General features: G+C 38.1%; 1 protein-coding gene and 1 long non-coding RNA gene across 3 annotated transcripts in view; one reads left to right on the top strand and one right to left on the bottom strand.

Moving 5' to 3' along the window:
- The window catches only part of LOC130543358 (uncharacterized), a 78744-nt gene extending 58815 nt beyond the window's left edge, over positions 1–19929 (top strand). Inside the window, exons 2-3 of the long non-coding RNA XR_008958677.1 lie at positions 10045–10213; positions 19702–19929. This is a non-coding gene — a long non-coding RNA (uncharacterized LOC130543358). The remainder of the gene's footprint in view (positions 1–10044; positions 10214–19701) is intronic.
- Positions 1847–23461, bottom strand: part of MOSPD2 (motile sperm domain containing 2) — a 50280-nt gene continuing 28665 nt past the window's right edge. The window contains exons 8-15 of one of the 2 annotated variants that reach the window (XM_026478101.4): positions 19771–19895; positions 16860–17036; positions 16102–16214; positions 13947–14043; positions 13074–13170; positions 12371–12500; positions 4964–5066; positions 1847–2773 (exon numbers count right to left, since the gene is read on the bottom strand). In XM_026478101.4, coding sequence (XP_026333886.1) covers positions 2732–2773; positions 4964–5066; positions 12371–12500; positions 13074–13170; positions 13947–14043; positions 16102–16214; positions 16860–17036; positions 19771–19895 — 884 coding nt within the window. In that variant the 3' untranslated portion in view covers positions 1847–2731. Of the gene's footprint in view, positions 4389–4963; positions 5067–12370; positions 12501–13073; positions 13171–13946; positions 14044–16101; positions 16215–16859; positions 17037–19770; positions 19896–23461 lie in introns of both variants that reach the window. The other variant, XM_026478100.4, reaches the window with a different exon arrangement.

The raw sequence follows: 23461 nt of genomic DNA, 5'->3' as shown, positions 1-23461 counted from the left end.
TTTCCTCCTGTGTAAAACACAAGACCTTATTACGTATTCCCAGACTGTTCAGGACAAAGGAGCATGGGCCAACTGGTAGAGTTTCAACGACCACTCAAATTCTCCCTTTAGAAAGACTTGGAAATGTGCACCTGTTTTTGCCCCTCTGGGTCAAGATGTTCCTCTAATTCTTGCCTGTTGATCCCATTGTCTCAAATACCTTAACACGTGTAGGAGATTAGTTTTATTTTGCATGGCAGGGGACACCAGCGGGTAGGGACAGGAAGAGAATCTTTAGACAATATAGAGATGTGATTTTATTCCATGGAAGGAGAAAATTACGAAGATGTGAAAGAGGTGGTATTTTTATTGAATTGTTACAAATTTAAGGGAAACTTATGGGTGGAATATTGCAAGATCAATTCCGTGTGTGTGTGTGTGGGGGGGTGTTTTGAAGGGGTGTCGGTGCAGTGGTGGAAGAAAACATCTGACCGAAGTGTTTTGCGGAAGGGATGCCCCTTCAGAGGATTTAAGGCGGCCAGTCATCGCTACCCTTCTAAAGTATATCCCTTGACCTGGGCACTAGAATTAAGAGTGGGGTAGCAAGAAGGCAAGGGTAGGAGTACAAAGCAGGGAAAAGTTTGAAGAACTGATGATTGGCTTTGAATGAGGTGTGATATTCAGTAAGATCAACCCAAGTGTGGAAAGTTCTAGGAAGCTCAGATGGAAGGTGCTGGGGGCAACAGCGGCAAAGCAAGGCCAGCATCTCGAGGGCTGTTTCAAGCGCATTATTCCCCCTCACTGTGACACTCGTCCTGCGCAGCAGCACTAGTATTACCAGCCTCAGAGATGAGAAAACTGAGGCTCGAGGTCAGTTAACATTGCCGTCACACAGGCAGCAGGTGGTGCGGAGGGCAGCTGCACCCAGCTAGCCGGACTACAGAGCCCTCACTCCTAACTGCCTTTGCCTCCAGTGGAACGGATGGGATAACTTCCATTCTGTCTTCCTGGGGTGGGGAGAGAAGGGGAGCCCTAGGCTCCTGGGGGCCGTTGTTGTTTGGACATCAGGGAACTTTGCGTTGTTGAAAACTTAGGGGAGAAAGCAGAAGATAGGTGTAAAGGGACCACTCCTTCCCTAGCTGGAACTTTCTCCACAGGAGCTTTTGTTTCCTAGAAAATCGTATTTTTGAGGAAAGGAGGGCACAGCCTCACAGTCCTAGGTAGATGTGGTGTTGCTTCTCGGTAGGTTGTCATTTTGTCTTTGTAGCTCTGTTCTGAATTTCTCTTATCGTTTTGTATTTTCACCTCTGTTTCAGTTTAGAAGATGGATCTGTCCTATTTTTATGGAGTGGTAGCTGCCACGTGGGGGTTATCTTCCAGTGGTGAGGGGACCGCACCAATAATCCTCAGGCCCCTCCCAACCACACACACACCCTTTGGGTGCCTCCGCACAGGGGCTGCCTTCCAGGGACCCAGGAGCCAGGTGGGGTGCTCTCTCCACAGCCTGCTTCCTGGTGTACAGGAAGTGTACTAGGATTGAGGGGATGTTGGGCAATTCTGACTCATGTGGGGCAGCTCCAGTGAAGGGCTGGTGATAGAGCCCCCAGTCCTGACAGTGAGTCTAGTGTTAAGTTTAGGGAAAATGGAGAAATCCACTGAAGAGTAGCCAGACCCTGACCCGGGTTGAGGAGAAACGGGACACATGAAGGACAGGTTCACCTGATAACATAATTGTAACTCTGGAAGCTTACAGCACTGTCCTTATAAAAATGCAAAGCAGGTCCAAAAGAAATTAACGTGATCTTTGAAAGGTCAGAGTGTGCCTGAACATTGATTTTAAGATGCTTTATCAATTAGAGACCAGAGGTTTTTCCTGATGATATTTATTTCATAAATGTAATTATTTTTCTAAAACATATTAAAATAGAAAACATGTTCTTTTGATCAATTATACAAAGAAAATACCAATATAGTAATAAAAATACTGAAAATATATGAAAAGCACCAGAATATTAGAGAAATTACACTGGCAACAATTCTAGGAATATATTTTTTTTTGCAATTGTACAATAAAGTGCTATTAAATCCAGTCAAAATTAGTGGCAAGATATAAAAACAGTTATGGTATTATGAAATTTGAGGCTAGGTTTAACCGCAATTGCATTTTTAGGCTACTTTCAGATCAAGCTAATGGTATTTTATTAATGGAAAGTCTAATAATTTTCATTCTCATGTGAAAACAATCTAAATCGAAATGTTGATCCTTGGTAATTTGGTCATGAACAGCTAATGACAAGATAAAAAATAAAATTATTATCAGTCCTCAAAGTAATAATCATACAAAGTATGATGAAATAAAATCAAAAGAAGACAGAATAAAATCAAATGTAAATAGGTGATCAGTTAAGACAAGAACAGAAGTTTAGATGCCTTTGATTTTATAGTTAATATTCAGTACTCTTGCATAGTCACACTGAATAGACACACAAACATTAACAAGCTAGGTTATTCAATTGAACTGGCCAGACAGGGAAGAACAGCTTAGCAAGTCAATGTCGTTTTCATTGGAAACATTAAAGGGACACTGTTAGGACAGCAGGCTTCCAATTCTGATCAATGATCTCCTCATTTCTTTGCTGAGGAACAAAACACATACACAAATACTTTGGGGTTAGAAGATATGAAAGCCAGGGATGTGACACAGAAGGGGACACCGCTGTGCACACACACAGGGAGACACTACGGCCAGTACTTAGGGTGTACTGAAGTCACTTTCACGTCTGGAGCTGGCCAACTGCAACAGAAAAACCCAAATTAAGACAAAGTATCAGACCAGTGTCCTTTTAAGGTTTTATTTCTAGGCCAGTCTTGAAGGGACTCATCATTCTTCACGACTCAATTTTGGAATCATCAGCCTCTCCAGATGAAAGCTGCCAGCACTACACTTCAGAATAAAACATTCTCCAAGCGTGGCTCAATCAAAACTCAACATTTATTTAACAGGCAGACTCTTTTTTCTTTCATATTGAGTAGATTTACACGTGAATCAACACGGACTGAAACTGGCTGTATAAATGAGAAAACAAACTCATTTCATCCACCTCTGCCCCTGTGAGTCGTGTCATCTTGGGAACCACCCTGGGGATTACTGTGACAAGGGTCGAGGATCCAGCAAGTCAGCCCCGGTGTGAAGGTGCTACAAGTGGATGGTGAGTTCTACTTGTCACTCGGAAATGGAGACTTGACACTTGAGTTTTGATTTTTTCCCCCCCCATGCTTCTAGATAGATACTCTAGGCTTTTTGTCAAGTTTCCTTCTTGTGGCTGATTTTAACAAGGAACTGAAATGTCAATGAATTCTGCTATGCCTCTAACTTTTCAAAGAAATTTTAACTCCTTTCGTTTGGAAAGGAGGGCAAAGATGGTAGAACGGAGGAGGCCTTTCTAATCACTGAAGCAAATGGGTCAGTGTCTAGCCACCGTGAGCAATGTGAAACCGCATAAAAAAGGCTAGAAAGTGGGACCGAAAGGATTTTTCCTCTCCATGCCACTGACAGAATTCAAGGAAAACCCAACCAAACTTAGTTTCCCAAATTCTACCTAAATGTGAGTGTTCATTAAAAAGTCCAAGATTAATAAAAGGCAGACTTTAAGGAAGACAGATAAGAAACCAAGGCTAAAGGTGGTTTGGCATTAAATAGTTTTACATACCCAAAGAATATTGACTAGCATCTAGAAGTAATTCTCAAAATTACAAAGTCATGTTTACAGAAATTACTCTGTATAAGTATGGTTTTTTTTTCAATATACATGTACTATATACATAGTATAGAAAAGCTAGTAAGTTGGCTCAGCTATAATGATTTTGTCATTAAAAAATAAAAAAAAAGCAGATGACATTTTTTGGCTGCGACAAAGCTTGTTACTTACACTTTTCAGTTCACCTAATGTGTGTGTATATATATATAATAAAACTTAAACTTTAGAAGTCTTCAAATCAAAAGGAAAAAATAAATTACATCTAAAGTATTAATTTACACACGGCTATGCCTTGACTTGGCTAACTACAGCTATAGTCTCTTATAATCAATTTCTCCAGTGTTTCCTTATTCTAACAGACTTTATTTTCAAGACATGTATTTGTCCCCCTCTATGTGTGGCACGTTGCCTTTCAGGAAGCACAGATGTGCGGCACTTTTAGTAGCGTGAAGTTCTGGGTCTTTTTCCACCTAATGAACGAAAGAGCCATGTTTCCTACTGAATGCCACTTCTTTAACTGTACAACAAGTAGAAGAAAGAGATGACAAAAGCAAGCAAGAGCATTGTTAAAGAAAGCAGCAGCTGCTGGAACCAGATACAACGCTGAACTTGGTCTTCAAGCTTCCTATTGCTTTCTAGTAAACGATTGAGCTAAAGAGGGAAAAAGGATGAAAGATTTATATCAGTAAAACAGTACATGAATCATGTGAACGACAAATAGGAATATTAGAAATCCAAACATTTACAGGATGGGGTCCATGTACTCTGAGCAGCTGGGAGCTGGCGACGCAATGAGGGATTACATTGTTCGGTGAATAGCCGGGCGCCCGCTTACTCTTGCTTTGGAAAGGTCTAACCTTCTAGTGGAGAAGGAGCAAAGCAAGTAGCTTCCTGGAGGTACCGAAACCAGCTACTCAGAAAGAGAGCCCCTCTATCTTTTTCAAGTTGAAATGGTACCCCTCTCATGAGATCAGACTCTTCAATACGCCCCAAGGCACCATACACCTTGTCCAAATTAAAATGGCCAGAGCTTTTCAAAAGTGAATAGATCTCCAAAAGGAACTCACCGCTTACGATTTCGGATTTGGCTTCCCCTCGCAAATAGAAGGGCATTTCTGTCATGTCTATGCCAAAGGTCTTCCTTACATCAGTGGGGGGAGAAAGTGGATTTCTAATACTGGTTAGCATTAACAACTCTATTTTAGTTAGGGAGAAAGAACACTTACTTGTAGATAAAGATCTTCACTGGTTTTATCAGACATGTTAAAAGCATTGTCTTTTAATGTCAGAGTGGTTGGTTTACAGCTCTCAACAATATGGCATCTTAACCTATGAAAATCCAAAGGAAACATAACTTCTTAAAATCTTTAATGAAATTTTTTTATAAAAGTAACCTATAATGTGAGAAAAGTCAAATACAGAAGTTGATGTAACTGAGATGAAAGTACTCCTCCTTCTCCCCAGATACACGTAAGGTGGCAGCTCAGTGTGGATCTGTCTTGGAAGTGGAGCACAGCTGGCCACTCCCAAATAGGCCTCTCTGGCATAAGGATTATCTTGAGCCGGTTGTTTCTTAAAAAACAGCAGACCTAAGAAAAGCTTTGAAAACCTTTTGTCAGGGACACTGACATTTACAAGGGAAGTAAATGTCCATCTGTAAGGGTGTCTTCCTCTCCGTGCCAGGAGGAGGGGATGGCAGAAATCTCTAAGAGTTCTTAATGGAGAAGGGACCAGTGGACATCTGCTGAACGACCTTGCTCTTGTTTACTGTGATTTTCCGGACAGCCCCCCACAACGGACTCCCTTACCCCCCAACATCTTGTCCTGAGCTGGAGATGGTATTTAAGATGGTGTCTTGGGCCACTTTGGGGAGTTTCCCTGGGTACCTTCCATATAGACAGGAGGTATACATGGTATTAAACTTCTGCTTTCCTCCTATTAATCTTTTATTACAAGGGGTGGGGGTCTCAGCCAAGAACCTAGCACGGTAGACAAAAAGTTATTTTTCCTCTCCTACATTTTGGCAACCTATGCTGGGACCTGCTGAGACACACGGTACTCGTCTGGGAGCCTGGAAAATCGGCAGAAGCCGGTGAAGGTAAGAATTCTTACCGAAGCCTGCTTTCCTGGATCTCACTCTGGGGCCAGGTCGAGAGAGAAAGGTCAAAATTTCACCTTGTCCCTTCCTTTCCAAATTTAGATTAGCAGAAGAAAATAGGTGAAATGAGGTCTTCCTTTCATCTTGTTCTAGGTCTTGAAAGCTTGGCTTTGTGACCACCAAGGGTATCAGCTGGAGGATGCATGTGTCCACAGACGTCTGGCAGCTAGGGAATAGGCTGGGGATCTGAGACACACAGGGACAGGCAGCATCCTTTCTGTCCAGCTGCGCCAGCTTTCAGGGCAGTTTGTCATTAGGGGCCCCAGTCCGTGAGGGGCCTTTTTCCTCTCAGCTTTTGTGGTTGTTAGTGTTGAAAAGTTCAATCCAGTAAGTCCTTCCCTGATGTCACGGATTAGAGGGTCTTAGACTGGAGGCCTCTCACATTCTTGTGGGAAACTAGAGATAGCATCTTCACTATACCGTTCTTACCACTTGGGGCAATGGAGGCCTTTGCTTTCTTAGGCTAACTCTCGGGATCCTGTGAGGACTGCATTTTTTGCACCGTCTCTGGGGATGCCTCTTTGTGTACATGGTTCAACCATAAAGAGGCCTATTGGCTTGAGTCGCTACTGAGATTAATATAAAATCCTCCTTGTCAATGCCAGACGATGGATCTTTTGAATTGGAAAAGCTTCTCTGTTTAAAAACCTTTGCGAGAGCTCTCATCCTAAACAATTGTCTTACTGGTCATCTCTGAAAAGACCAAATTGGACGGAGAATATGAAAGAGTATGGCCGCTAGCCTGAGGGACTTCCTTAGCAAGATGAAATTATGAAGTTCTTTTTTATCTCCACGTTGAGAAGATACATACAAATATAGAGAAGAGGTAAAAAGATTAGTGGCCATTCATTCACCACCCCCAGGGACCCGGACTGGCTGCTAAGGGCTGTTCTTCCCACCCATGGTTATACTGTAGTTATCAGACAAGCCGCTTGGCCCCCCTGTGGAAAACTCTCCTCACTGGAAACATGACCAGAATTTCTCCTAGGCCCTCCTACAAATGTTCAGGAAATGGATCAGCTGAAAGCTGACGTTTGGGAGCTGCTAGAAGCAATAGTACACGTTTTTTTTCCCCCCTTAAAGGCCTTTGTGGAATACTTTATATAAACTTTTTAAAGGCATTGTGCATTAAACCCTGAAGCTCCAGAACACGGAAATCACATCATTTCCATCTTCGTTGGAAATTTCTCCCCGATACAGAGCAAATGGAATAAAATGTAGTTGCATGGGTGGTATCAGTCCCTTGATACCATTCAGGCTGCAACAGAATGGTTTGAGTAATTAAAAGCAACTGTCTTTGACTTGCAAATCTTTACAAAACGGGAAATGCAACACTGGAAGCAATTCCAAGTCCACCTAACCTTACCAATCCTAAAACCTCCCCCAGTCATCTCAAAATACATGTAAAGATCAGGATGTTGGAAACAGAACTGTCCTGTGCTTAAGAAAAAAGGAACACAGAAATAGAAATTACTCTAGACATCTGATAATAGGCAAATAAACCCCAAAACTCATAGAAAAAAAGATCCTTGATACTTTCTCTGCGCCTTTGAGGTACAGATTTTCTACCCTATCTTCTCTAGGACCTGACAGCTACCTCTTTGAAATACAAACTTTAGGGAAGGGATTCTCATCAGAACGAATAAAGGGAGTTATTTGGGATTTTGGCAAATGAAAAAAAAATAGCAAAATGCTTTTAGCCAGCTGAGCAGGTAAATGACTCCAACTGCCAGAAACACAATTTGAACCTAAATGTTCTTTTATATTAACTAGTGAGTTTTGCGTTACTTTACCTGATTCATGGCTAAAATTCTAGAGCTAAAAGGTCTCTGTATGTGTTTATGTGTGTCTATATATGTATGTTATAGATGTGTAATATTTTTCCACGGTGGGATGTTACTGCGAAAATTAATTTGTAAAAGCTCTCTTTGATTGGCTTAAAGAAAAACAAGCACTTAACTAAATTCAGTATTCCTAAACCTCTTAGAAATACTGAAACTAACCCAAGTGTCTTTGAGTTCATGTGACGTAGATTAATCCTAGGTAAAATAAAAGCTGTTTGTTGGTTTAATTAAAATAGGCATGTCTTCAAAGTTATCAATATCAGATACAGTGCAGACATGCAACTTTTTTTCTTCTGGAGTTTACTATTCAAATAGGCTCATGTTATCTTGGGCACATAATTTGTCAGCATGAAAAATAGCTTGGAATGATGGCTGACTCTGATGTTTCATGAAGCTGTCATGAGTAGTCAAGCACAATTGTTGGAAGCAAGTGATTAAGTTGGATAAGAGTTTTTAGGTGAAGTCTACTTAAAAACAGGTTTTCAAATCTCTTTGGTAACTTCAGTTTTGCTAAGTTAAATGGGAAATTCACTGACTAGATCATTTCCAAGTAAGATAAAATACTGAAACATTAATTACTGAACTTCGGTTTATCTACTTTTGGCTTCTTACTACAGAGGAACTAAAAATATTTAGTCTGTTAGTAAACATATCTTGTGCCACACTGAAAAACTGTACTATGAGGAAGCATATGCCTCTAGAAATTATGTATTCATAAATTTGCCAATCTACAGAATGCTGGTGTTAATAGACCACAATTGCTTACCACTTAGTTTTCACTAGACATCATGGCTTCTAAGGGTTAAGAATTCTACTTCATATATGTAATTACTAGAAATAATAACGGAAGCAACTAACTCCATGTGCAAGGAAAATAGGATGTGTTTTTGGCCAAGTAAAGGTAGGAAGTATGGACATGTACTTTTGTTAAGGGGAATGAAAGTAATTTTCTCTTACAGTAAAGCTGGTTATTTCAGAATAGGGAAGATAATAAAGGACAAACTAAGTGAATATAGACAGTTGGAAAGAGAAAATTTCACTTTGTGTAGTCAAGCTGGCTAAAATTGAATCTGCTATAAGGGTTATAACAAATAAGCTTCAGTATCAATAGTGTACTTATGTAAAACTAAAAATTAATTTCAAAGGACAACCTTTTCTTGGACTATCAGTCAGCTACTGATAAGAGATTGCAAAAGGCTTTTCTTTAGCTTTCAAGTAATCTGCCTAGAAAGAAAAGATGGTGTATTTTATCAGAATAATTTCCTGTGCTCCATGTTCTCAACAGCCCTTTGATTGCTTAGCTCTTTTAATCTTTAGAGACTATTTTCCTAAGTTACTCGCAACTATGTAACTTTCTGTATTTGCCTTTGATATTTTATTGTCACTATGGTTAAATGGATAATTGTTATTTCATGATGATTTATGACCCCATTTAGTAAGGTGTCTAAAACCTTCTGACGTTTTTGAAAAACCCCAACTCAAATTCTAAATGAAGTTTTTTTGACCTTGAACTCTCTCTGCAATTTTTCAGAGGGCCGCTGGAACATATCAAAAGATTTGTTCTCTCTTTTTATAAAACTAATTAGGCTTATTTGCTATGTTAAATTACATGGGACGCACTGTCAAGTAATACTAAACCTTTTTTATATTTGTATAGATATGTTATGAATATAAGTGTTCTAGAAATTGTATAAAATTCCTAGAAATTGGATATGTCCTGGCATAACGTTAAGGTTTATAATTCTAGTTATTATCTCACTATGTTGTATGTCATAGAAATAACCAAATTTCCTTGTCAGAAGCATTACAATGAACTCTCATCAGATCTGTAGCTATGGCCATTTTTAAGTCTTTTTGTCACAGAAGCTATTGTTTTACTCTGATCCTTTTGCAAATGTGCTTCATCTTCAGAGATTCATGGAAAGGACTCTGACAAGTACACCAGAAAACAGGTTTCTAATAACTTTCAGATCATAAAACTGAACTGGGTAAGAACTTCCAGAACTAATACAAAAGCAGGAATCAAGCAGACCAAGAATTAATAACATGGGATTGAATGAAGTGATGACTATACTTTTTTATTGCTGGTTCTTTAATGTTTGGTTTTCCCAGATTTAAGGTTATCTTTTACTCTTTTCTCATAAGCTCTGATTGACAGCAACTTGGTAAACTATACCTTTGTGAGCAGAACTGAAACAATTTTTCTCCCTACCTGATTCCTCCAGAATTCAGAAACTCTTAGTATTCTTTCATGGAAATAGGGGTTTTTTTTTTTTTTTTGAATAATCTGTTCTCCTTGTACCAGGACACAACGGGAAGCATGGTTATATTACCAAGGCTTTGACTGGAATGTCATATTTGAAAATGATATGCATAAAATCAGGTATGACCAGACAACTTTAAGGAACCAATAAAGCCCCTTGGAAAAAATGGACCTGTACCCTTGCTTACAGGATTCTGGACAGTGTCACCAGGTGAGTAAGGAAGGTCCCTTAACCTTTGCAGGCGGAGGGACTTCTAGAAGAGAGCAATTCATCTAAATCTGTATAATAACCTTACCCTGGTTTACTGTGCTTTTCCTGATAACCTCTCACAACTGGCTCCCCCCCACCATTTTTCTTTTGAGATGGTGTTTAAGGTGGGTAGAGACAAAATTAGTTTTCCTTCCTTACCTCTTCCTGCTTCTTTATGTATAATAACACAAGCAATTACAGATACTGCTCAGTAACCTAGGGAAAGTTTTTTTTATATGGTGTTCAATAGAAGTCACCCCATCTTCCTAGTTGAAGGAAACCACTCTTTCTACATGGGAGTTGTTGCTTTACTTGGGCCTTCACTATCAAACCACCAAGTCGCGTTCTGTGAGATAAGTGATCCTCTCTTGACTTACAGAAAACCAAACCATGAGGAATTGATTTTTTTTTTAAAAGACCTGCTTTTGAGGGACTGTTTGATAAGAACTTCAAATCTTCATCTTTTATACCAGTGTTACTTAGTTTTCATAGCCATGCCTTTGACAAACCCTTGGTAAGGAGAAAGGAGACCCTGTTACAATATGGAAACTTAAATATCGAACTACTCCATCTAAAAACAAGTCAAGCGCACCATGAGCCTTAACGTGTATCTGCATTCCTTCCTTCCTGACAAAAGCTGGAGGGACAGGACCTATCAATGACTTACCTTGTTGAGTTGGCTTCTCCCATTGAAAATCCACACCAATCCCTTTGTCAACACCACATTCTTCCTTCTTCCAACAAGCCAAACCTCTAGAACAGTCTTATTACCTTCATTTCTTTAGAACCTGGCTCCTGCCAACTGAAAATGCTCCCTATGACATCAGTGATGACCTCCTTGATGTCATCAATGGGCACTGCTCACACCTCATCCTTGATTGGTTGGCAGCACTGGTCCCTTCCTCTTTTGTCAAACAGGCTTTCCTAGACTTAGGTGACACAGCTCACCTACTCGTTTCCCTCCTGAGTTCCTGCTGGACTGTTCTCCTCTGGCCACTAAATATTCCTCTAGGCTGGGTCTTTTCCCTTTCTTGCTGGGACAACTGAAATAAAGCTTGTCTTCCCAGGCCCACTCCTGTCCTCCTCCTGTCTGCGAACAAGCCTGCAGTGATCTTGTCAAAGGTGACTCAGGTCAGGCTGACGCTCTCCCATGGGTCTCACCATGGTGACCAAGCTCCTCCTCTGGGCCCTGTCCGCCTCTCCAGCTTTCTTCTTACCCTGGATCCTTTCACCTCTGTGTTCCAGCCCCATCTGTATTCTTTCAATTCCTTTTGAAGATTTAACTCAGCCAAAACCTTCACGAGGTTTCCTAGCTTTTCATTTATCAAGGGGGACAAAGAACTACCTACCTCCAAGGGTCATTGTAATGATGAAGTGAATAAATCAGAGTAAAGCACTTAGAACGTGCAGGCTTGCAGCACGCGCTATTTGTGTTAATATCACTCTTTCACCTGTGTCTGCCTACAGTCTGTTTTCCACACAAACCCCAGAATAAGCCTAAAAAAAAAAAAACCAAATCACTTTGTGGCTCTGCTTAGCACCAACTAATAGTTTTTCCTCTCAAAATCAGAAGTCCTCACTATGGTAATCATCTGCCTTCCTACTACCTCTTTGACCTCCTCTCCCACATTGTCTCCCCGCCCCTTACTAGATTCAAGCTCCATCTACCCCCTTGCTGTTCCTTACACAGGCCAAGCACACTCCTTTTTCAGTTGTGGTTCCTTCTACCAAGAAAGCCCTTTTTCCAGGTGGCTTACTCTCTCATTTAGGTTCTTTCCCATTTTTCACTAGTACAAACAATGCTGCAACATACACATTCTAGTACACAAGGTGAGTGTTCTACAAAGGGAACTGCTGGGACAGAGATCTACGTTTGTAATTCTGACACATCCAGATTCTTGCACTGGCCTGTAAGCAAGTCTGCTATTAGCAACTTCCTTGCGAAACTGTAGATCTCCTTCAGCTGGGCACCCCAGAGCCCTGCAGAGCATGAGGTCACACTAGAAGCCTAAATGCCTGCCAAATGCAAGAAGAGAGAGACACCTGCTTAGACCATGCAGGCAGTTCTCGCTTTCTGATCCTTCCCATCACACTTGAGAGTCTGAGTAAAAAGCCTACCTATGCTCCATCACTTTGTTTCTGGGAACTTCTTTCCAGAACTGAGTCAATTCTGCCGGGCCTGTGCCAGATGACTGTTCCATTTCTGCGGCCATTATCAGAAAACGGTCTTGGGCAGAGACTGTTAAACCTGCATTACAAAAGGGTAACTTACTTACTTATTACATAAACAAGAACCTTTACAAAGGGCAGGACATGTAGTTTAAGGTATTATTCTAGAAAACAATGGAAAAAGAAAACGGAAATACCCTAAAGAAGAAAAATGTTTCTAAAAAGGATTTTTTAAAATTCATTTTCAACTGGGACCAGTTTAAACAATTTTAGGTGTTAACCATTTTAGGGGTGCTTGGGTGCCTCAGTCAGTGAAGCATCTGCCTTGGGCTCAGGTCATGATCCCAGGGTCCTGGGATCAAGCCCCGTGTCGGGCTCTCTGCTCAGCAGGGAGCCTGCTTCTCCCTCCCTCTACCTGCCGCTCCCCCTGCTTATGCTTGCTCTGTTGGTTAAATAAAATCTTTTAAAAAACCCATTTTAATGAGACCCATTGACCCATCTCATTTTACACCTGAGAAAATGGATGCCTAGAGTGCAGTGAGGTGACTTGTTGACACTCAGCTAATTTCTAGATTCTAGTCCAGCTCCACTGACTCATCACCTGGCCCCAGGTACCCCAGCACACCTCTGAGGCCATCAGGCCACAACTCACCCCCGTGGGGAGACACAACTATATCAACTGATGCGCCAGGGTCACAACTGCTATTGCTTGGCTTGACTCTGTATTTCTCTGGAGCAGTGGTTCTCACCTGTTTATAAATACAGTAGTCATATAATAAGAAAAATGCTTCTTGGGGTAAAAGAGTTTAAAAAAATTAAGAATAAAGTCTACAAAACAACCGTGGTGGTTAGGCATGGAATGCATCTTTCCCCAGCAATAGGAAAACAGTATCTTAATCTATTTAAAATACTCACTCATAAGTCCAATTGTCACTTAGCCTTCCTTTTAAATAAAAAAAAAAATCTATGAGATATCCTGTCTGGTAATTTCCTACGTTTAATACAAATTAAAAAAAAAAAAACCTGTGTATTAGGACACGTTGTAATAGTGTTCACAAATTAAAACACACTAGCTATTCAAAGAACATCTTAGTGGTTAAACTAAATAATACTTAGAATATGGGGCAGCGGTAAGCTCAGTCATCAGCTTAGTATCCAGTATAAACTGCATTCCAAACTATATCACACTCGGGAAAATGCACTTTTGATTTTTTCAATTATGAATTATTTATATACTGAGGGTGATTTTCCTTGTTTTTTTTTTTTTTTACCACAAACATTAAAGCCTGGGATTAATCTGAATATTAGCCTATTATGGCTCATTAAAGACTGAGATACAGATCCTGGGGAAAATTGTAGATAAGCTATGCCACGTGATTAAAAGTAAAAGGCAGTATAACATGCCTAAAAATATTATAAAAACACTGTGCAAGTTAAAAATTCTCAATCTTTCAATTAAAATGTCTGAAATCACTTCCCATATCAGAGTTCCACATAGAATTTATTATACCTTTCTGATATTTACCTTAAATGCTACGATGTTTTTTGTTACATTTGTCAACACTATTAAAGTTTTCTTCTCTCCAGATTCTGTACTTCCAAAATAAAGTTCTTCTGCTGGGCTAGGTGGTGACAAAAATATAAGGCATTTGTATTATTCAGAATAAATGACAATCTAATCATTAGCTGGAAGATAAGTATTTGGTTAATATTTTCTGCTCATTTGTATCAAGAAATTTCATCAAAAAAAATTACAAAGCAACTAATATAGTTTGCGTTTTTTTTTAAAGATTTTACTTATATAGTTTGCATTTTAATCTTACTAATTCATTGCATGCTATTAAAAGTCCTATGGTTTTCCCCAAGAATCAAAAAAGGACAGGAGAGAGAATTAGGAAGATTCTGAATTAGCCTATAATCAGCACCATCTTACGGCGCATTTAAACTCTTTGGAAGGTTATAGAAAATCAAAGAAGAAACTGCTGCTTCAACTTTGATTAGAATGGGGCATAATTTTATATACTAACAGAAAAGCATAACTTAAATATATCTCTAATGATCTTTCATTTTAAATCACAATAATTCCTTATGTAATTCCTTAATAATAAAGGTTTTTTTCTAAGTAATATGGAATATGAAAAAAAATTTGGGGTGGGAAATATTGGTTAAACAGTAAAATCAGTGAACCTCAAAATGCAAATTTTACTATTACTGGCCAGTATAGTACTCACGACCTAAAATAAAAAAAGACCGAGGCAAAATTTGTGTAGTTTAATTACATTAGTCAAATTGTATCAGGTGCCTCCAAACAATGGGCAGAACAGTGTTTCTGTTTCAGATAAAAAGGTGAATTCTTCACTTTCAGCTATATATGTAAGTAGATTCATTTTATATCAGGAATGTCTACATATCAGAGACATTCATCTGGAGGATACACATTTTTAAGGATGTGCTGTCTGAGAAGGGCTTTGCCCAACTCTGGACAAGACAAATTAGCATGGTTGCTGGCTTCCTTTTAGAACACAGTCTGCAATAGACCACAGAAAAGAGAAGGAGGTCAAAACCGCTCTCAGTAACCAGCACAAAAACCCTGAGACATTGTGGGGAGACAGACATTGGTTGGGTCCCTGAGCCTGTGCAAAGTGCTGTGACGCGCCCGGGGGCAGAGGCAGGCAGTGGCAGAGCCCAAACTGCAACCCTAGAAGCTGCCCTGTTCTCCTCTGGCTTTCTCTCCAGGCAGCTCTTCCAGTCAACCCTCAACATTTGTTAAGGCGAGATCTATGGTTTTCACAGGCTTCCAATGAAAAAAGTGTGTAATTTCTAAACCAGCAAAGGGAAAAATGGAAAACAAACTCCACAGGGGGGAAAATGGCAAAGAAAAACCACAGCCAACAGAATATGCATGTGTTGTCCCCTGCCTCCACCCCCCCATAAACATACACAGATGGTAGAGATAAATCCAAATACAACAGTAATCAAAATATATGTAAACAAACCAGCCTTATCAGTTAGAATATCAGATTTTTAAAAAGTCTGGCTGTACTGTTCGTAAGAGTCATACCTAAAACAGTTACACAGAAAGATTTCAAGTATGGGATGGGAAATGATACATTAGGTCATCACCAAATAAAGTCGGTATGGCAATGTTAAGGCCATATAGATTTACCAATGAAAAGCATCATTAGTGAGAAAGAGATCTTTACATAATGATAATAATTACAAACAACCCTGAATCTGAGATTGAGTAACCCAGAAACAAAAACAGAGATGTACTGAAATCTGGCTTGGTAAAAAACCTCTTTTTCTAGTTCAGCTTTAGCTTTTAGAAGATCAAACTGACAAATGCATGGTTCAGTGTCGATCCTGGCATTGTCGAAGTTGTGCAAGCCCAACAGTATCAGTAAAATGAGAAAAATATGTCATTCAGATTAACTGTTAACATATGAATATTCACTTTTATTATCTGATATTCCATTAAACACATTTAATGGAATAAATAAAAAGGTAGCTAAAATATCTACTATGACTGACTGGAAACCAAGGTGAGCCTTTGGATAACCTTTAATTTCGTATTTCCAGTTTGAAAAACAGTACAGGAGTTTTCTTAATTTTGCAGTTCCTTCAAGATAATCAAGACAGGTTATAAAAGCATAGCTAATAAAATCCTCAACTATCATTACCTGATGTGTAGTAAGGGCCCTTTAAACACGCTCAATGGTTTTTTGAAAGCTTTCATTTTGGAATCAGCCTTTTCATTTTCTTCTGCTTTGGAAGTATGCTCAGTTAGGTTAATCTAAAGACCAAAAAAAAAAAAAAAAAACATATATATATAGAGAAAGAAAAGATAAAGAAAAAGAAATTTAGTTTTATGCTGATAGCTGGGCAGTTCATTAGGTCAAAAAATAAACATTACTGTGATTCAATCCAAATTACAATCTTTAACATAAGTTTAGCACACCTAAATTATGTATTTAACATATATTAACATGACCATGAACATATATTCGAGAGCATACTTAAATAAGTCACTACAGAAAATATAACATGGTCTTTCCCTTATAGTCTTTAAATTTGTTCTAAGTTATATTTATCCCTCTATCAAGCCCCTGATAACTCATACAAAGATAACGAAGTGCTCTTTGAAAACCGAAACAGAAGTAGATATGTTTTAAACTAATTACTTTTATCTCAGCTAAATCAAAAATATTTTCAATAAAACAATTCCTTCAAAGTGCATTTTGCCAATTTTTATACAAATGCATGAAATCAGCCTTTTTAAACACAAAAGCGACACTACTGGTTAGCTAGTACCATCCTTCCTCTTGTTTACAAAGATGTGGAAGGGCAGCAAGTTAAGTGAATTACAGTCACATACCTAGCTAGTTGTAGAATTGTGGACAGGCCACAGGTTTCGACTCCATTTTATTGTTAAAATTACCTTTTTTAGGAGAGCTGTTTGTTCTTCATTCGAAACTGTTTCCAAGGTTTCTTTGCCATCACTTTCTAGATCTTCCTTACTCGAAGCTTCATCCTCACTGGCAATAGGCCCATTTTCACACAATGGTGTTTGGAAGTCATCATCTACTAGTGGTGGATAGCTATACTTGAAGGGATCCTAAGAGAAAGGAATTTTATAACAGCCTGCTAAGAGGTGGGTAGAGAAATAATTGTCTAAGTAAAATTAAAATCCACTCTCCTGGCCAAAAAACAAAAACAGAAAACAAAAAACCACACCAGACTTAATTAGTGAAATTTTTAAAAAAAGGAAGCATTTCAAAACACAAAGGGAAAAGCAGTAAGTGGTGTGGACAACTGGCTAGCCATCTGTGAAAGCACCGAGTTGGGTCTTTAGCTCATTCTTTGCACCAAAAAGAACTTCAGATGGATAAAAACTTGGAAGTATGTATTTTTTTAAGTTTATTATTATTATTATTTTTTAGTAATCTCTACCCTCAACGTGGGGCTCAAGCCCATGACCTTGAGATCAAGCATAGCACACACTTCCGATGGAGCCAGCCAGGCACTCCAAAAGTGTGTATTTTTTAAAAACCATGTAAGCTTTTAAAAAAAAAATAGCTCCAGAACACCACATGGGATTAAAAAACAGAAAACAAAACACAAAACCTAAGTAACGAAGACCTTTCTAATCATAGCACAAAACCTAGCAGGCATAAAAATATTGATAAAAATGGAGCAGACTAAAATGAAACCTCTCTGAATTGTAAAAAAACAAAACCCAACAATCAACCAACCAACCACAACCCCCCCCCCAAGAAAACCCCCTAAAAAACCAAGTTGTTTTTTTCTTTAAAGCCATAACTGGGAAAATTATGTACCACATGTGTTAGAAGCAAGACAGATTTTGTTAATATATACAAATCAACAAAAGTAATAACAGAATAAAAAATAAAGGAATGATACAGAGTTCATAGAAAAAGAAGAGACTACCTTTTAAATCATAAAAAATGAGCAACATCACTTACAATAACAAAAATGCAAAACCACAATATTTTTCACCCAAGACTGGCAAAGATTACAAAAATGAGAGTATGTGATGTTGGCATGGATGAGGTTTAAGGATTGCCACATGTTATTGGGAAATGAGCACAATCTCGTTAGAGGGCTGGCAACAGATAACAAAATTTAAAACTACAAATACCCATTGACCTGATGATTTTACCTCTAGGAGTTCATCTTCTACTTACACTGCTATACCCACGTACCAAGAGTTATTTACAAGGATATTCACTGCAGAACTATTAATAATGGCAAGAATAGGAAACAACTACTAGTCCTTCAAAAGAGAACTGATTAAATACATTATGTTATATCTATACAGTAGAATATTCTGTAATGGTCTAAAAAATCAGGTAGACCTCTAAGAATCAATATGGCATAACCTAACAAGAAACCAGTAAAACAACATATGTGAAAAAATAAAATGGACAGAACATCTCCAGGAGAGAAAACTTGAAAACAGTGACTGACTGCCTTTGAAGAGTGGCAGTGGGCAGTAATGTGGGGAGGGAGACATTTCACTAAACTGTCGTACTTTTCAGTCTTTAGGTACTGCTTGCTTTAAAAAAAAAAGGTGTCTATGTATTACTTTGGGGGAAAAATTATGTTAAAGAATAGAAGTCCTACTATAATTCTGAGTACAGTCCTGAAAAAATACGCCATTAATGACAAAGAAGGGAGATAATCTTTTCTACCCCTAAAAATAATTTTTACTAGATGCCATTAATTTTAACAATTCTATGGGCAAATTATTAAAAACAAATCAAATAGCTCGTTTAACTAAAGGTAGTACCTGAAAATGAACCGTACTGTGTTCTTCTGTTAAAATGTAAAATATAAAGGCTCAAAATAGAAAAGTTGCAAATTTCAAATAAAAAATATTGGTTCAAGTTTCTTCTAACCAAAGAAAACAAAAGGACATGCCAAAACTTTTTATCTTGCTAGTCATTTGATCCTGGTTGAATACAATTTTGCCAGGTAGACAGTATATGAAGTTGATTGTAAAAGACAACTGAAATAGTATCAAGTTAATCCAAAGCATACCAAATCCATAGGCTTTCAAAGTTTAGAAAGAAAAATTATCATCACAGTATGTTTCATTGTTATGTAGTATTAAAAATTTAACATATACCTACTTATTCCTGGTCTCTTGTTTGAAAGTAGCAAAACAATTTCAAAAAAACTTGAAAATACATATTATTTTTTAAATTAAAAAGCCTGTTCAATAGTAAACAAATGGAAGCAAACTAAGGCATGTGAAAAAAAATTCAATAAGTCATGGTTACTAATTAAATAATTTATGGTTCATCTCTAGATACAGGAATACTATTCACCATAAACGAGTAAAACAGCTTGTTATATTGATTTGGAATGATCTCTAAGACATGTTGTAAAGAAAAAAGTAGGATGCACAATGGTGTAAAAATACACTACTTGTTTAAAAGAGATGGGAGGGAGGAAGAATTACATATATATTTGCTTATCTATATTACATATTCGTGGAAATAAATGTAAGAAATGGAATTGGGAAGAGGAAGAGAGTGATTGGGATAGTAACAGAAAGACTTTTCACTGAGTATTGTTTCTGAATTATTTGTGCTGCATATTGAATACTTTTCGGTTTAGAACCATGTAAATACAGAACCTACTCAAAATGAAAACAACTTGAAAACGTACATTAAAAATGTCTGTAATGGTGTTATTTTGGAGTATCTACGATCTTTCTCTGGATGTTAAGATATTGCTTTTTCTTTTTCCTTAAGGAAAGAATACACCCTAATGCACCATGATGCAGTCTTATTTTAGAAACACATTTCAAGGACTATACTTACAGTTCCACCCATGTGGGGAGGCAGGTACTCTACGCTGACATAGTCCTGGACTTCATTTTTACTGGTAAACTTCAACAAACTCACTGCTTCTGGACCAAGCCAGGATTTCACAATTTTGAAAGCAGCTGAAGAAAAAAAGTCACTTCATTAAATTCATTCATCCACATCAAGACATATTTAGGGGCGCCTGGGTGGCTCAGTCAGTTAAGCATCTGACTCTTGGTTTTGGCTCAGGTCATGATCTCAGGGTCATGAGACTGAGCCCTGTATCAGGCTCTGCACTCTGCAGAGTCGGCTTCTCCCTCTCCTTCTGCCCCTCTCCCCCCACTCAAATAAATAAATAAAATCTTTAAAAAAAGACATATTGTAATTAAGATGGCCAAATATGGTGATAAAGAAAAAATATTAAAAGCAGCAAGACAGAGAAGACAGTTGCATACAAAGGGAACCCCATGAGGCTATCAGTGGATTTTTTCAGTAGAATCTTTATAAGCCAGAAAGGAATGGTAAGATATATTCAAAATACTGAATGGGAAAAACCTGCAGCCAAGAATACTCCATCAAGCAAGGCTATCATTCAGAATAGAAGGAGAGATAAAGAGCTTCCCAGACATTCAAAAACTAAAGGAGTTCCTAACTACTACTAACCCAGCCCTGTGAGAAATATTAAAGGGGGCTCTATGTGGAAAGGAGAGACCAAAAGTGAGAGTATAAAGATAGGAAACACTGAAGCAGTAAAAATGAATATTTCCGTAAGCAATCAGTCAAGGAACTCACAAAATAAAAGGATGTAAAATATGACACCCTACACTTAAAATGTGGGGAGAGAGGAACAAACAATGGGTTCAAACTTAAAAGACTACCAACTTAATATAGACTGCTATATGTAGAAGAGGTTATTTATATACAAACATAACAGTAACCACAAATCAAAAACCACTAATAAGTATGCAAAGAATAAAGAGAAAGAAATCCAAGTATACCACTAAAGAAAACCAGCAAAACATGAAAGACTAAAAAAGGACTGGAGAAAATCTTCAGAAACAACCACAAAACAAGTAATAAAATGGAAAAATACATATCTATCAATAATTACTCTGAACGTAAATGGATTAATGCTCCAATCAAAGGACACAGGGTGACTGAATGGACAAGGAAACAAGACCCGTCTATATGCTGCCTACAAAAGATTCATTTTAGACCTAAAGACACCTGCAGATTGAAAGTGAGGGGATGGAGAAACCTTTACCATGCAAATGGCTGTCAAAAGAAAGCCAGAGTATCAATACTTGTATCGGACAAACTGGACTTTAAAACAAAGACTAACAAGAGACAAAGAAGGACACTAAATACTCATAAAGGGGATAACCAAAAAGAAGAAATAACAATTGTAAATATTTATGCACCCAGCATGGGAGCACCCAAATACACAAAACAGTTAATAAGAAACATAGAGGAACAAATCAATAATACAATAGAAGACTTTAACATCCCACTTATATCAATGGACAGATCATCTGAACAGAAAATGAACAAGGAAACAGTGGCTTCGAGTGACACACCAGACCAGATGGATTTAGCAGATATATTCAGAACATTCCATCCCAAAACAGAATACACATTTTTTTTTCAAGTGTGCATGGAACATGCTCCAGAATAGATCACGTATCAGGCCACAAAACACACCTCAACAAATTCAAAAAGATGGAAGTCATATCATGCCTCTTTTCTGACTACAGTGCTATGAAACTAGAAGTCAACCACAAGAAAAAATCTGGAAAGAGCACAAATACACGGAAGTCAAATAACATGTTACTAAACAATGAATGGGTCAACCAGGAAATCAAAGAAATAAAAAAGTACACAGAAACAAATGAAAATGATAACACAATGATTTAATACCTCTGGGATGCAGAAGAAGCAGTTGTAAGAGGAAAGTTTATAGCAATACAGGCCCACCTCGAGAAGCAAGAAAAATCATAAATAAACAACCTGACATTACACCTAAAGGAGCTGGAAAAAGACCAATAAACAAAACCTAAAACCAACAGAAGGAAGGAAATAATAAAGATCAGAGCAGAAACAAATGACATAGAAACTAAAGAAACAACAGGACAGATCGATGAAACCAGAAGCTGGTTCTTTGAAAAAACCAATAAAATTGACGAACCTCTAGCCAGACTTACCAAAAAGAAAAGAGAAAGGACCCAAATAAATAAAATCACAAGTAAAAGAGAAATAACAACAAACACCACAGAAATACAAACAATTATAAGAGAATATTAAGAAAAACTATATGCCAACAAATTGGACAACCTAGACGAACATTCCTAGAAACATATAAATGACCAAACCTGAAACAGGAAGAGACAGGAAATTTGAACAGATCAATTATCAGCAGAGAAACTGAATCAGTAATCAAAAAACTCCCAATAAACAAAGTCCAGGACTGGATGGCTGCACAGACAAATCCTACCAAACATTTAAAGAAGAGTTAATGTGTATTCTTCTCAAACTATTCCAAGAAACAGAAGAAGGAAAACTTCTAAATTCATCCTATGAAGCCAGTATTTCCCTGATACCAAAACCAGATACAGTTACCACGAAAAAAGAGAACTACAGTCCAGTATCTCTCATGAACATAGATGCAAAAGTCCTCAACAAAACACTAGCAAACCAAATTCAACGATACATTAAAAAAATCATTCACCACAATCAAGTGGGATTTATTCTTGGGTTGCAAGGTGGTTCTATATTCACAAATCAATCAATTTGCTACATCACATCAATAAAAGAAAAGAACCATGTGATCATTTCAATAGATGCAGGAAAAGTATTTGACAAGGTACAACATCCATTCATGATAAAAATCCTCAACAAAGTAGGTTTAGAGAGAACACCTCAACATATCAAAGGCCATATATGAAAACCCACAGGTAACATCATCCTCAGTGGGGAAGAGCCTTTCCCCTAAGGTCGGGAACAAGACAAGGATGTACACTCTTACCACTTTTATTCATAGTACTGGAAGCCCTAGCCATAAGCAATCAGACAACAAAAAGAAATAAAAGGCATACAAATTGGCAAGGAAGAAGTAAAACTTTCACTATTTTCAGGTGACATGATACCATATAGAAAACCTAAAAGACTCCACCAAAAAAAACTGCTAGGACTGATAAACGAATTCAGTAAAGTCACAGGATACAAAATCAACGTGGAGAAATCTGTTGCAATTCTACACACCAATAACGAAGCAGCAGAAAGAGAAATTAAACAATCTCATTTACAATTATACCAAATATAACTAGGAATAAACTTAACCAAAGAGGCGAAAGACCCGTACTCTGAAAACTATAAAAACATTGATGAAAGAAGATATTTGCAAATGGTGTATCTTTTCTTTTTTTTTTTTAAAGATTTATTTAGGGGCACCTGGGTGGCTCAGATGGTTAAGCATCTGCCTTAGGCTCAAGTCATGATCCCAGGGTCTTGGGATGGAGCCCCGCATGGGGCTCCCTGCTCGGCCGGGAGCCTGCTTCTCCCTCTCCTTCTACTGCACCCCCGCTTGTGCTCTCTCGCTCTGTCAAATAAATAAAATCTAAAAAAAAAAAAAGTCAGTCCTTTAATTTCATTGTTCTTCTTCAAGATTATTTTTACTACTCTTGGTCTCCTGCATTTCCATGTGCACTTA

This window comes from Ursus arctos, chromosome X (genome assembly GCF_023065955.2).
Source record: "Ursus arctos isolate Adak ecotype North America chromosome X, UrsArc2.0, whole genome shotgun sequence".
Taxonomy (NCBI): Eukaryota; Metazoa; Chordata; class Mammalia; order Carnivora; family Ursidae; genus Ursus; species Ursus arctos.
Note: the sequence above shows the minus strand (reverse complement) of the source record. Positions and strands in the feature narration are given on the sequence as shown.